This window comes from Physella acuta, unplaced genomic scaffold (genome assembly GCF_028476545.2).
Source record: "Physella acuta isolate Inbredline_101_S28 unplaced genomic scaffold, ASM2847654v3 ptg000458l, whole genome shotgun sequence".
Taxonomy (NCBI): Eukaryota; Metazoa; Mollusca; class Gastropoda; family Physidae; genus Physella; species Physella acuta.
Window position 1 is genome coordinate 405001 of NW_026731977.1, and position 12182 is coordinate 417182.

At 41.6% G+C, this 12182-nt stretch overlaps 1 protein-coding gene across 1 annotated transcript in view; it reads right to left on the reverse strand.

Moving 5' to 3' along the window:
- Positions 1-12182, reverse strand: part of LOC131943521 (uncharacterized) — a 55533-nt gene that overhangs the window by 1452 nt on the left and 41899 nt on the right. The window contains exon 4 of the mRNA XM_059303695.1: positions 9945-10144. Within this exon, the coding sequence (XP_059159678.1) occupies positions 9945-10144 (200 nt within the window). The remainder of the gene's footprint in view (positions 1-9944; positions 10145-12182) is intronic.

Consider the following 12182-nt stretch of genomic DNA (forward strand, 5'->3'; position numbering starts at 1 on the left):
TATCGAATAGAACTGCTGGTCTTGATTATACACCACGTGATGCGGAAATAGACTCAACACCACGTGATGCGGAAATAGATTCAACACCACGTGATGCGGAAATAGACTCAACACCACGTGATACGAAAATAGACTCAACACCACGTGATGCGGAAATAGATTGAATAACACGTGATACGGAAATAGACAACACCACGTGATGCGGAAATAGACTCAACACCACGTGATACGGAAATAGATTCAACACCACGTGATACGGAAATAGACAACACCACGTGATGCGGAAATAGACTCAACACCACGTAATGCGGAAATAAATTCAACATTACGTGATACGGAAATAGATTCAACACCACGTGATACGGAAATAGACTCAATACCACGTGATACGGAAATAGACAACACCACGTGATGCGGAAAAAATACTCAACACCACGTAATGCGGAAATAAATTCAACATTACGTGATACGGAAATAGATTCAACACCACGTGATACGGAAATAGACAACACCACGTGATGCGGAAATAGACTCAACACCACGTAATGCGGAAATAAATTCAACATTACGTGATACGGAAATAGATTCAACACCACCTGATACGGAAATAGATTCAACACTACGTAATACGGAAATAGATTCGGAGTTTTTTTTGTGTAGGGAACCATATTGATTGGAACCGTTTTGTCGGTAGTCCAAGTGAATGGAACCGTATTCGATGGGGTCGATTTGAAGGGGTCATTTAGTCGGGGCCGTTTATTCAGAAACGTTTGGTCACTGACCGTATCGATGCCGCCATATTCAACGATTTCAATGTATACTGACTGGTTCGATATTTTGTTTTACTGTATACACGTTTATTTTAGTTTTTGACCAGTCCCGATACACAGATTAAACAGACATGATATTGTGTACGTGGATAGAGTACACATATTCGAATGTACCAGATATAGAAGCGGTTTGATTTCGCCTCATGGGATCTGCCATACCCGCTTTCATACAGCCCTGTTATAGCTCTCTACGCAGGGGCGTAGCGAGGGGGGGGGCGGGGGGTGACACCATTTAGGGGGGGGGGGGGGTGACACCAAGGCAAAAAATAGCAAAATATATAAAGAAAAACTTGAGGGGGGGGGGGGGGAAATCGAAAGTTTGAGGTGGGGGGGGGGAAATTGAAAACTTGAGGGGGGGGGGTGCATATCGAAAATTTGAAAGTTTGTCCCCGGGAAGGGTCGCTACGCCTCTGGGGGGGGGGGGGTGACACCATTAAGTGCCGCACCGGGTGACACCCGACCTCACTACGCCACTGTCTCTACGTACTACTTTAACAAAGGGAACATAACAACATATGCTTTACCTACCGCCTTACAACATATGCTTTACATATTGCCTTACAACATAAAATCTGCTTTTTTTTTTCAGAATAATACAAAATGGAAATATATATTGTAATATGTTGTAAAAGATATGACAAATATTTGTACAAAGCTAAGTAGAATAGACAAGTCCATAATCCACAAGTCCGGTAATCCAAAAAGGAAAGATACGTTACTCTGATAAAATTAATGAGTTTCTATGCATAGCCTCCCTTGTATGATCTTGGCTCTTGAATTAACGGACACACGAAATACAGCTTCGGTAAAGGGAGAAAAAAAACCTCGGGTTTTTTTTAAAGGGAAGTAACTCTCATCTCCCTGCTTGATCAACCCAGCTCACACATTCAAACTATTTTAATACCCACGTGCAGCCCATCAGGTCAACTCCACGGAATGAAACACCACCCCCCACCCCACCCCCCCTTCCCAACCCACGCCCCCCCCCCCCCGCCCTTCCCACCCCATTTCTCCAAAATACACCTCATTTCCGAGATAGACATTCACGGGGAATCGAAAACTGCTATTAGTTTTATCTACAAGCAAAAAGCGAAGACAATTTCTTTCCAGATATATTTTTAGAATACAAATAAGTATGTTTATTTATTTTTTATTTTTGTATTTTTTAAATTTTGTAATTTTTTATTTTGTATTTTTGTATATATATATATATATATATATATATATATATATATATATATATATATATATATATATATATATATATATATATATATATATATATATATTGGCCTATATATATTTAGATTTTTTTTTTGACGGAGCAGCATGACATGACAAAAGATTTCTTGTTTCTGACAATGGCAAGTCATTATTTTTTTCAGTCTGACTTCAGTAGCATCTGGCAGGGACGTGCAGTTCATTATGTTGGCCACTGGTCTAATCAGGAGGATTGGCCACGGGGGATTTCCGTTAAAAGTCACGGGTCACTTTGACATCAGATTATGTGGGGTCACATTTGAGTCTAATAACAGAATATGTGGAGTCACATGTGACTCTAATACCAGAATATGTGGAGTCATATGTGACTATAATACCAGAATATGTGGAGTCATATGTGACTCTAATACCAGAATATGTGGAGTCATATGTGACTCTAATACCAGAATAAAATAAGCCATATGTGACTCGAATACTAGAATATTTGGAGTCATATGTGACACTAATACCAGAATATGTGGAGTCATATGTGACTCTAATACCAGAATAAAATAAGCCATATGTGACTCGAATACTAGAATATACGAAGTCACTGGTGACCAATACCAGAATATGTGGTGCCAGGAGTCACAGGAAAACTAACATACTTGGCGTCACTTACTCCTAATTTATTTCTTAGTTATTTAAAGGAGTATATCCCCATGTTTTACAAATAATAAAAAAACAGAAACCACGAACTTACACTAAAATTAATGACATCACTCAGAAATATTGTTTATCTTTACACAATAAAACATATTTAAAGACGAACCCAAAGTTCCATGCAATTTTCTCCCACCACACCCCACCCCTCCCCCATCCTGATCAGACAACACAAGATATGGTTTGGTATTGTTATTTATCTTGCCTCTCCAAACATTTCGCCCCAGCCGTAAAAACACAATTTCGGTGCAGATCTAGAGGATGGGAAACAAAATGACAAAATCGAACACGCCCCGTGCCTCCCCTGCCCCCGCCTTCTGATCTAGCAGGGTGTACGTAAATAGGCGACGTACTTTAGGACCACGCTCACTCCCCCCCCCCCCCCCCCCCCCCCCAACCTATAGCACAATGTACATACAAAGATGCCGTACTTAAAAGCTAATTCCCTCCCCCTCCCATCCAATATATGTAGCACAATGTCGTACTTTAAAGCTACCCCGCCCCGACCCATGTAGCACGATGTACATACAAAGATGCAGTGCTTAAAGCTACAACCCACCCCCACCCCTAACCGATCAACCACACTGTACATACACAGATGGCGTTCTCTAAAGCTGCCCACCTCCACCCCCAACCTATGGAGCACATCTATGTACATACAAAGATGCAGTGCTTAAAGCTAACCCCCCACCCCAACAACCTATCTATCACAGTGTACTCTAAAGCTTCCCATCCCCGTGTAGTACAATAGAGACAAATAGATGGCGTACTTTAAATCTATCCCCCACCCCCAACATATGTAGCAGATAAGAGACAAATAGAGGGCGTACTAGAAAGCTACCCCCTTAGGTGGTTGAGTTGTGTTTGGGTGCTGGAATTGACCAATTTCCGTCCACTGGCCTGCAGGTCACAAAGTTTAAACAGCACCATCCGCTGGTCTATGTACTGGGACGGCTCCAATCGTTTGATCCAATCAGGTCACGTGGTCAGGTTGGTCTACCTTTAGGGCTGTCGGCATGTGCACCAGTATAACATCAAAAACTCTGCACCAACTTTCTTATACATGTATCGCGGCACATCGCATCCAATAAACACAATCACTTTTTTTATATTGCATCCAATGTCCTCTAATAAACACAATCTCTGTTTTTTGATTGCATACAATGACCTCTAATAATTACTAACTCCTGGTTTAGATTGCGTTGAATCATTAAGTAAACACAAACTCCAATGACTTACAATAAACCTATAAAAATACCTTGTAGCTAATCTAGAATTAGTGACACGAGATTTCTTGTCAAATTCAGTTTATCTTAAATGTCGAAGTCGACAATCGTGTCTGTGTAACGACTAAAGCAATCAAATCAGGACACGTCTAAGTTTCTGATTTGAGCCTAACTTGTGATTTAAGCCTACAATTTACAGTACCATTGAATGACTTAAGATACTCGCTACTATTGCTGAAGACGGTATTGTTTTATTTTAACGTGAATCTATTTTCCGTTTCATTAACTTTTAGGTAAGCTTTGCTTTAAAATTTGGCAAATCAGATTAGAATGTACGGCTATCTATTTGAAAGTTTATGATGTGGATCAGAATGTCAAATTGTGTATGTGGACGTTTTAACACAGATTTGTATGTGAACGTTGACAACATAGATTTGTATGTGAGTGTTGACAACATAGATCTGTATGTGAACGTTCACAACACAGATTCGTATGTGAAAGTTGACAACACAGATTCGTATGTGAAAGTTGACAACACAGATTTGTATGTGAAAGTTGACAACACAGATTTGTATGTGAATGTTGACAACACAGATTTGTATGTGAAAGTTAGCTTCATTGACTTGTAAGTGGAAGTAGACCCTATCGATGTGTATTGGAAAATTAACGACACATATTAATATGTGAAAGTTGACCTCATTGATTTATATGTGATCGTTGACCACACTGATTTATAAAAGTTAATGACGCAAAAAATTCTATAAAAAAAGTTGACCTTATTGCCCAGTATTTGAAAGACGACGACATACACTTGTCTATGAAACATGAACCAAGATACCCCCCCCACCCCCCTCTCCCCCTAATGCTAATCGACTAACAGTGTTACGCTCAAGGACAACGGAAGTGCATTTGCTATGCAAATTATTTCTATCTGCCCGTACGAGCGGGCCATCCGCTAGTATTGGCAATAAAAGTGTCATCACCTTGATTGATACTTGTCTAGGGCCGCTCGATGAGTAATGGCGGCCTTTAAGCCCCTTGCACACGTCATCACCTGCGTCCGTTTCTTCCCTCTTTGAGACCAGATATTTATTTTACTTCTATTTTTAACTTCCTCTAATAGACTATTGATCCCTACAACACTTCAACTGGAGAATACATTTTGTCAACTCGACCCTCATTGGTCAGACGGGAAGCTTGTAGATAATTGAACCGGTTTCTCATTGGTCAGTCCTGCACTTGGAAGTAATTTACTGTTGTCGGGACGTAGGCAACTGCGTCTGTCGGCTCTAATCATTTGTTATTAATGGGCTCTGGCTGGCTTGTCAGAGGAGGAGGGGGGGGGGGGGTAGGTCGCTGTTGGTGGGGGGGGGGGGGGGAGTCGCTCTTGGTGGAGGGGGGTAAGTCGCTGTTGGTGGAGGGGGGGGGTAAGTCGCTCTTGATAGAGGGGGGTAAGTCGCTGCTGGTGGAGGGGGGGGTTAGTCGCTGTTGGTGGAGGGGGTAAGTTACTGTTGGTGGAGGGGCGGGGGGGGGGGGGGTAAGTCGCTCTTAATAGAGGGGGGTAAGTCGCTGATGGTGGAGGGGGGGGGGGTAAGTCGCTCTTGATAGAGGGGGGTAAGTCGCTGATGGTGGAGGGGGGGGGGGTAAGTCGCTCTTGATGTAGGGGGTGAGAGGGGTAAGTCGCTCTTGATAGAGGGGGGTAAGTCGCTCTTGATGGAGGGGTAAGTCACTGTTGGTGGAGGGGGACTAGTCATTGTTTAGTTGGGGGCGGGTTGTTGTTGGGGAGGAAGATAAGTCGTTGTTAGAGGGGGGAGTCATTGAAAGTGGGGAGATGGGTTAAGTCATTGAAAGTGGGAGGTAGGGGTGGGGGTAACTCGTTGATAGTGTCTCAGACGATATAACAGTTCAAAGTCTTACAGCTTAAATCTCAGCGCTTGAAGTCCCACAGTTTTAAAACCCAGCAAATCCCGAGTTAAAAATCTCTTAATGATAGAAGGCTTGGACGAACGCCGAATGAAGGAAGAGGGTCTTTAAAAAATATGGCAACGATAACATGAAGGTGGTCGATTGTTGAAAACAATTTAAACAAACAGTTAGTAGCAGAAAAGAAAAATGTAATTAAGAATAAAAAATATGTTTAGATATGTATGCTTATGTATGAAAAGTAAGACATTGTATCGCTGTTTGATATACATTTTACCGCCCCAAAATGTGTCTACTTTTTTTCTTTAAAGTTTGACTTATCAATATGGGCTCTAAAACCCGATCAGATGTAAGTATGTAACAGATGTAACTGTACTCTACTATAAACTTCAACGTCTACCTCTCGATGTACATTCAACAAGGCCTATTAAAGACAGACTTCAGCAGAGGAAGATGGGAGATGCTGTACGGACGTGCCGGAGGTCAAGAGAATCGAGTCGGCTGACAAAGTATTGTCTTATCTCCGTGCCATCAGAGTCTAAAGGAACACTAAGATGACAAGCGTCTAGAATGGCTTTAACCCCAGTCAGCTGTTGCCCAGCAACCATTTAACCCCTGACCCAGATGTCCATTTACGAAAATCCTCCATCTCTCACGATTAGCATGGTCTACAATATAGGCTTGAAAAGTTGGTTCCAAATGTGTGTTTCAGAAAGCATATTTTTCAACCAAAATTGAATTTTTATAGCATTTGAGAAATAAGAACAAAACGACTTCCGGTTTCATTAAGGCTCGAAATATTCAAACAAATAATTACTTGTATAATAATGGTAATTTAGCTAACACTTTTATTTTTAATTTCGATTAGTAGAGTCAGTGTGTTGTGGCGATAGGGGATGTTATATTATTTAATATAAATAGACTACTAGGCTATACCCAATTGACCTCTATTGTGTATTTTATCATGGAAAACATTGTTGACTTTCATTGTTTTACTTTCCCTGGCCACTCCGGATGACTTCAAGGAGGGGTTGAGTGTGGTTTTTTAAATATTTGAATTGAAAAAATTAATTCAAAACGGCTAATAGAAAAATTTGAAAATGAGAGTAATTGATGATTCCCAAACAGCTGTAAACAAACTTTTTAAACAAAACAGCTTTACAAATGTAACTATAATTTTATCGCTTGCAATATTTTTAAAAATATTACATAGACTTTTCAAGTCTCGCGTGAGAGCATTCACCACTTGCTCGGTCTTCACTTGAGAGACAGACTAGACTGGAACATTTAGAAGTACAATTCATGTTAAGGCCTGCTCAGGGGTAAATTTTGTTCCTAGGGTTCTCATAAGGTCGTTTATGGACAAGGATCTTTTCAGGTGTTCATTTAATTGCACTGGGTTTTTTTACGCACCTTTAGTGCAAAAAAGGGCTTTTCAGAAGTAATGTCAAGGTGCTTCTCAGAAGTACATTTGAAGTCTCGGTGCTACTCAAACGTACATTTAATGCCCAGGTGCTTCCCAGACGTGCATTTAATGCCCAGGTGCTTCCCAGACGTGCATTTAATGCCAAGGGGCTTACCATACGTGCATTTAATGGTAAGACAGCTAAACGTTGCCAAAGGATTTCTCACAGAATCAGCGGCGAGCATTTATCAAGTCACGCGGTATCTACAAGATTTGCTGCGGTAAAATTGACCTTTTGAACTCATTCCCCATTGACCCTCGCTTAGAGAAAGTGAAAGTGAAAGCCTCAGTCTTATCCAGACAATTGGTGCTTTTTTTTCTTTCGTTTTTTTTTAACAATTTTTGTTTTGTTTTATCCTCAAAATGCAACGATTTGATATGTTGACAGTAGTTTTGTGCCCTGCTTTATGTCTTTAAATCATGACAAAGCTTATGACAAAATGGAGAATCACATTAACTTTGTATTTCGTCAGACTGTGTTGGACGATGTGGTCGATCAGTAGAGCGTACGACTACTTCTAGCCCGAGTTGGGTTCACGCTGTCAAATCCTTAGGACATATTTGAGCTCACCCAACTCTGGTGGATATTAAACGAGACTTTAGAAGATGGTTGTGTATAGCGCTGACTACACCAGCCCTCCATATAATGAGGTCTGAGAAACATAAACTCTACTTCATCCGCTTCACGGTCCATCTGGTCTCAAGCGTACTCTACTTCACCATCAGTATTGTTTGTTCTACTTTACTCGTAGTGCGTTGCTTTTAGACGATTGGAGATTGCGATTTGAAACGTTCTTAAATAATTATGAAGCGGACTCAATTTGACCCATTCGAGTACTTTAGAAAATCGAGCGGCCAGTGTTTTGAGATGGATTAAACATGTCGCAGCAATTGTCTTGTCCGTCGGGAAATTGGTGATGACAGGAATCAAATTATTGAAAAACTAAATCGATAGCCATGATTGGAGAGTGTGTTTTAAACTAGTTAGGGCGGCATCAATTTGATGCGCTGTCTATTGAAATAAACCTGTTTTTTTTCCTCAGACGATAGTAAGTTTTTTAAAAGCTTACAGTGAATTAGGAGATGGTGCAAACAGAAAGTATTTTAACCAAATACGTTGGGGTGCTTTATCACGGTGATAGGGCGATTTATTCTAGTGATTGGGTCTTTAATTTGGTGATGGGTTTTTAACTGGTGTTGTTGTGCTTTATTTTGGCAATGTTCTGCTTTATTCTAGTGAAAGGGGCGCTTTATTTTGGTGATGTTGTGCTTTATTTTGGTGATGTTGTGCTTTATTTTGGTGATGTGCTTTATTTTGGTGTTGTGCTTTATTTTGGTGATGTTGTGCTTTATTTTGGTGATGTTGTGCTTTATTTTGGTGATGTGCTTTATTTTGGTTATGTTGTGCTTTATTCTAGTGAAAGGGGCGCTTTATTTTGGTGATGTTGTGCTTTATTTTGGTGATGTTGTGCTTTATTTTGGTGATGTGCTTTATTTTGGTGATGTGCTTTATTTTGGTGCTGTTGCGCTTTATTTTGATGATGTGCTTTATTTTGGTGATGTGCTTTATTTTGGTGATGTTGTGCTTTATTTTGGTGATGTTGTGCTTTATTTTGGTGTTGTGCTTTATTTTGGTTATGTTGTGCTTTATTCTAGTGAAAAGGGCGCTTTATTTTGGTGATGTTGTGCTTTATTTTGGTTATGTTGTGCTTTAATTTGGTGATGTTATGCTTTATTTTGGTGATGTTGTGTTTCATTTGGTGTTGGTTTGCTTTATTTTGGTGATGTTGTGCTTTATTTTGGTGATGTTGTGTGTTATTCTACTGAAAGGGTTTCACGGTGAGGAAGTGCCGCCTCATGTTGCTGGAGCGCTGAGACCCAGTGCCATTTTAAACGGAGTCCTAGAATTCAACTGTTTCCTGTGGCTACCCACACCGCAGTGGGTACACATACTGCAGTAGCTACAAGCTCCTTTATAGATACTTTTATATTGGCTTCACACAAGTTTAATAAAACCCTCCCCAATGCAGCGAGACATAAAGAATGCTAATTGTTCTGCATCACTTACTGACTTCTATCTCAGTATAAAGTAATTTAGTAAACGTTGTCTGTCTTCATAAGGCTTGTTACGGTGGTCATGTGTGGTTTGTTAGGTGGTTAGTTGAATTAAATGGTTAATTAGGGTAGTGGTTAGTGTGGTTAGGAGATTAATTATATTAAGTGGTTAATTAGATTACTGGTTAGGTTAGTGACATTAGGTGGTTAACGAGGTTAGATGATTAACGAGGTTAGATGGTTAATGAGTTTATTAATTTGATGAGGTTCTGTGGTTGATGGGGTAAGGTTGTTAATACAGTTGTGTAGTTAGATGGTATTGCTGTTCGATGATTAAAGCTATTGGATGCCTAAAAATGATTAACTACCAAAACGTTTTTTTTTTCTGTCAACCATTTTTTGATAGTTAAAACCAATTTTAAAAACTGATATAAAGTTGATGAACTGACAGTCCAAGCTCATAACAAAAACTTGTAACGTGATTACATGGTGCGAGAAGTAAGCGGTGTAAGCTGTACTTACTTGAAGCCGTTTCTGCCGCTGTTGCTGTTGATGTCGTTGACCAGGATGCGGACGGCCGTAACGAAGGCGTCGTGTCCGGTGGTGGGGGTGTAGACCACGGTGAAGTGGGTCCAGTTGTAGTGACGTAACACGCTCAACATGGCGTTCGCTTGGTGGTGAAGTGTGGGCGAGATGTTCAGCTGGAGGTTGTCGGACTCTTTCTGGAGCAGACGAGAACAGAACATTGGAGCAGACGAGAACAGAACATTGGAGCAGACGTGATGAGATCATTGGAGCAGACAAGAACAGAACATTGGAGCAGACGAGAACATTGGAGCAGACGAGAACAGAACATTGGAGCAACAGAACATTGGAGCAGACGAGAACAGAACATTGGAGCAACAGAACATTGGAGCAGACGAGAACAGAACATTGGTGCAGACAAGAACAGAACATTGGAGCAGACGAGAACATTGGAGCAGACGAGAACAGAACATTGGAGCAACAGAACATTGGAGCAGACGAGAACAGAACATTGGAGCAGACGAGAACAGAACATTGGAGCAGACGTGATGAGAACATTGGAGCAGACAAGAACAGAACATTGGAGCAGACGAGAACATTGGAGCAGACGAGAACAGAACATTGGAGCAACAGAACATTGGAGCAGACGAGAACAGAACATTGGAGCAACAGAACATTGGAGCAGACGAGAACAGAACATTGGAGCAATAGAACATTGGAGCGGACGAGAACAGAACATTGAAGCAACGGAACATTGGAGCAGACGAGAACAGAACATTGGAGCAACAGAACATTGGAGCAGACGTGATGAGAACATTGGAGCAGACGAGAACAGAACATTGGAGCAGACGAGAACAGAACATTGGAGCAGACGAGAACAGAACATTGGAGCAGACGAGAACAGAACATTGGAGCAGACGAGAACAGAACATTGGAGCAGACGTGAACAGAACATTGGAGCAGACGTGATGAGAACATTGGAGCAGACAAGAACAGAACATTGGAGCAGACGAGAACATTGGAGCAGACGAGAACAGAACATTGGAGCAACAGAACATTGGAGCAGACGAGAACAGAACATTGGAGCAACAGAACATTGGAGCAGACGAGAACAGAACATTGGAGCAGACAAGAACAGAACATTGGAGCAGACGAGAACATTGGAGCAGACGAGAACAGAACATTGGAGCAACAGAACATTGGAGGAGACGAGAACAGAACATTGGAGCAGACGAGAACAGAACATTGGAGCAGACGTGATGAGAACATTGGAGCAGACAAGAACAGAACATTGGAGCAGACGAGAACATTGGAGCAGACGAGAACAGAACATTGGAGCAACAGAACATTGGAGCAGACGAGAACAGAACATTGGAGCAACAGAACATTGGAGCAGACGAGAACAGAACATTGGAGCAATAGAACATTGGAGCGGACGAGAACAGAACATTGAAGCAACGGAACATTTGAGCAGACGAGAACAGAACATTGGAGCAACAGAACATTGGAGCAGACGTGATGAGAACATTGGAGCAGACGAGAACAGAACATTGGAGCAGACGAGAACAGAACATTGGAGCAGACGAGAACAGAACATTGGAGCAGACGAGAACAGAACATTGGAGCAGACGAGAACAGAACATTGGAGCAGACGAGAACAGAACATTGGAGCAGACGAGAACAGAACATTGGAGCAGACGAGAACAGAACATTGGAGCAGACGAGAACAGAACATTGGAGCAGACGTGAACAGAACATTGGAGCAGACGAGAACAGAACATTGGAGCAGACGAGAACAGAACATTGGAGCAGACGAGAACAGAACATTGGAGCAGACGAGAACAGAACATTGGAGCAGACAAGAACAGAACATTGGAGCAGACGTGAACAGAACATTGGAGCAGACGAGAACAGAACATTGGAGCAGACGAGAACAGAACATTGGAGCAGACGAGAACAGAACATTGGAGCAGACGAGAACAGAACATTGGAGCAGACGAGAACAGAACATTGGAGCAGACGTGAACAGAACATTGGAGCAGACGAGAACAGAACATTGGAGCAGACGAGAACAGAACATTGGAGCAGACGTGAACAGAACATTGGAGCAGACGAGAACAGAACATTGGAGCAGACGAGAACAGAACATTGGAGCAGACGAGAACAGAACATTGGAGCAGACGAGAACAGAACATTGGAGCAGACGAGAACAGAACATTGGAGCAGACGAAATGA